The sequence below is a fragment of the Glycine max genome, chromosome 7 (assembly GCF_000004515.6).
Source record: "Glycine max cultivar Williams 82 chromosome 7, Glycine_max_v4.0, whole genome shotgun sequence".
NCBI lineage: Eukaryota > Viridiplantae > Streptophyta > Magnoliopsida > Fabales > Fabaceae > Glycine > Glycine max.
Genome location: NC_038243.2, coordinates 21,501,768 through 21,504,945, shown reverse-complemented (window position 1 = coordinate 21,504,945; position 3,178 = coordinate 21,501,768). Strand labels below are relative to the sequence as shown.

General features: G+C 33.2%; 1 protein-coding gene across 1 annotated transcript; it reads left to right on the top strand.

Annotated features, from left to right (window-relative positions):
* Positions 1–2,284: 2,284 nt before the first annotated feature.
* Positions 2,285–2,968, top strand: LOC100802300 (extra-large guanine nucleotide-binding protein 1-like). Its single transcript, NM_001364536.1, has one exon. It carries the CDS (start codon positions 2,423–2,425, stop codon positions 2,651–2,653), a length of 231 nt encoding a protein of 76 aa, NP_001351465.1. The 5' UTR covers positions 2,285–2,422; the 3' UTR covers positions 2,654–2,968.
* Positions 2,969–3,178: the final 210 nt, after the last annotated feature.

The following is a 3,178-nucleotide window of genomic DNA, read 5'->3' as shown; positions in this document are numbered from 1 at the left end:
GTGGGAGGAGAAAGAGAAGAGAGAGTGCAGCAGGGTTTTCGAGCGCGCAAGTTGTGAAATTTCAACACGTTTTAACTTATTAACATAACAACATCAACATCGGTTTTTTAAGGATAACCAATGTTAGGATGAATCTGTTAACATCGGTTTTCTAAAAACCGATGTTAACATCAACAAGGTAACATCGGTTTCTCAAAAAATCGATGTTTAGTTCAACTCCTTAACATCGATTTTGTCAAAACCAATGTTAACACTATGAAGTTAACATTAGTTTTTACAAAACCGATGTTAACATATTCATCTTAACATCATGTTAACATCGGTTATTTAAATAACCGATGTTAACATTAAGTACTTAACATCGGTTTTTATAAAACCGATGTTAAGTAACTCCATTTATTTACAAAAATGCCACCGCGCTTTCGTTAACATTGGTTTTTGCAATAACCGATGTTAATTGACCGATGTAGAAAGCCTTTTTTTTAATAGTGTTTTCTCTTCTACTTATAAATATGAACTTTTCTTCCTTTTCGCTAGTACTTTTTTCTCTTGGTTTCTTTCCATTCAAAAACTCACAATTTTTCTTTCACTTTGATGCTCAACCTCTTTTTCCTTTTATTAGTCAGTCTAGTCATTTTGATGAACATGCTCATTGTCTCCAAAATGCTAGAGTGGCTAATGTAAGTTTGGAGGTTGCTTGGAGCACCCTTAATCTTTCTCAACATGGCTTGAGTGATTAAAGGTTTAGACACCAACAAGTTTTTTTGCCTAGTTTTAGTGTCTAAAAATCATCCCAAGAGCTCTCCTACAAGGTCAAACCGTTCCTTTTTGGCCTTCTTTTGCAGTCGCTCCGCCTAGGTTGAGGAAGAGTCCCAAGGCATTAGTATACTTTCTTCTTCTAGCCCGCTCGAATGATCTAGATGTTGCTGTGAGCATTGTATTTTTTTCAAGAAGGTGGTGTTGGCTTTTCTATTTTGGCCTTCTCCCATTTGGAAAGCTCTTTTGGGCCGTCGATTGCTTTTGGAATGGTCTTTGTTGTCTCTATATTCTCCTTTCCCTTTGTGGATTTTTCTAAGTGTTATCTTTGTATACTATGCACTAGGGAGGTGGTTTTGTCATCTTTATTGTAGGATTTGATCCAAAATCAATGTAATATTATCAATGTTGAATAAATTAAATAAGAGAACTTTTTTCGACTATACTTTGTTGTTTGCTTTGTATGTTGGCTTTGAGCCTTTTATATTTCTCTGTCCAATTTGTTTTCCTTTATTGCCTAGGTATGCTTTCGTGCGTAGATAGTTTTGCATAAATTGTTTTGAAGAGCTTACTCTAATTTTGAAACTCATTTCTTGGGATACCTACAAAATTCGTAGGTAATTTTTAATAAGAATTTACTTTGGTTTGGAAATTCATTTCTAAAAGGTTTAATTAATTCAAGGTAAGTAGAATAAGAAAGTAAATATGACAACTTAAATATAATCTCATTAAACAACAGCAATAACGAAGAAAAAATTAACTGTCTTGAAATGCTCTCAAATGGTTGCCCATGACTGAATTGTCTTTTCTTCTCTCCCTACAATCGAATAGGAAAAACCAATTTGGCATTTTGGTTGTGCATAACTGAATTCTCTTCTCTCTGTCCACAACGGAATAGGGAATGAACTATCCTGAAAGGTTCTCAAATGGTCTTTTTTTAATACTGGAATTAAATGTTCTTAAAATGGTCCTGAAAATGCTCTTAATCAATTAAATGATTTTAAGTTTTTTTTCACACTTAAATTTCAATTTGCAAATATTGCACATCTTTAAATTTATTTAAAATATAAATAAAAACATTTAAAACTACAAAAAAATATTACTAATTTAATTAAATTCTACAAGTATAAATAAATAAATAAAATATGATTAATTCAAAAGAATTGAATTTAAAATTTTAAAATTAAAACCTAAAAGTACCCGTTATTCTTAAAAATAAACTGAAATATTATACATGAAAATAAATTTAATATGTGATAATGCCTTGATACACGCGGAGTCAAAGTAACCAAAGGAGACCATTATGAAAGTGAATGAATATGCACCACTACTCATGGAATTCAGCAGCCAAGATATAAATCTTCCAAAAAAATATCCCAAACTGGCAGTATATCCCATTGGTATCCTTCCTTATGCGCCATTGTATCAAAAAAAGCGCCAAAACATCCCTTTTATAAACCTACACCCACTTTCGAGGTTCATTCCCCTTTCTAGTTTCTATATAAACATGAACAGTTTCACTCTAACCACGTACCAATTAAAACAAAAATTGGAGAGAGATCAAGAAACAAAAGGGGTTCTTAGATTACATAGTTTTTGTGAGAGTGAGTGATAGTTTTTTTTTTTTTATATACAAATATAACGAATTGAGTGCTGAGGAAAAAAAATGTCTGCCATGGTAGAGGGGTGGAAGGGGGAGCTGACAAAGCTCAGAGAGAAAGTTGTCATGGCCCGGAAGAGCCTCTTTTCCAAAGGCAAAGAGGGGTCAGAAGAAGAAGAAAGAGTCGTGGAGAAGGAGGCTCACAAGGCTATCATGGCTGTTCAGAGAGACAGCACTCATGAAACCATGTCAGAGGCAACAGTGTGTTTGCTTATGGATAGATTTGTGCCATGCTGACGCATGTGCATGTGTGTGCTAGGTGCTCAAAATGTGTTGTTTATTATATATTGTGTACGATTTAGTTGATAATTAAGAGAAGGAGGTTTGTAATGGAAATGATGTGTTAAGTGTTAACTATTGGAAATGTGCAAATTAAGAATTTTGGTTGGTCTAGTTGCTGGTTTTTTGTGCCAATGCTAAAATTTGGATGGAACCTATTGATTTTATTTGGTGCCAACAACTACAAAGGGTGTATGTACCTTCTTAAATTAAATACTATTCCAAGAATCTTTTATCAAATAAAATTGTACCATAATCATGAATTATTACCAAGGTCTTTAGAAAATAGTCTGTTACTTCGACTATAACATCAAGTTTTTGCTTGCAAGCATATAATACGATCCTAATATTAGGTGCATCCATTATTTTAATTTACGGTTGCGTGAGTTGAAAAATCTTTACGTTATGGGGAATTATGAAAAATGTGACTGTCACAATTGCGGTCGTGATACAGTTACAGTAATTCAAAACAACCTTTAGGTT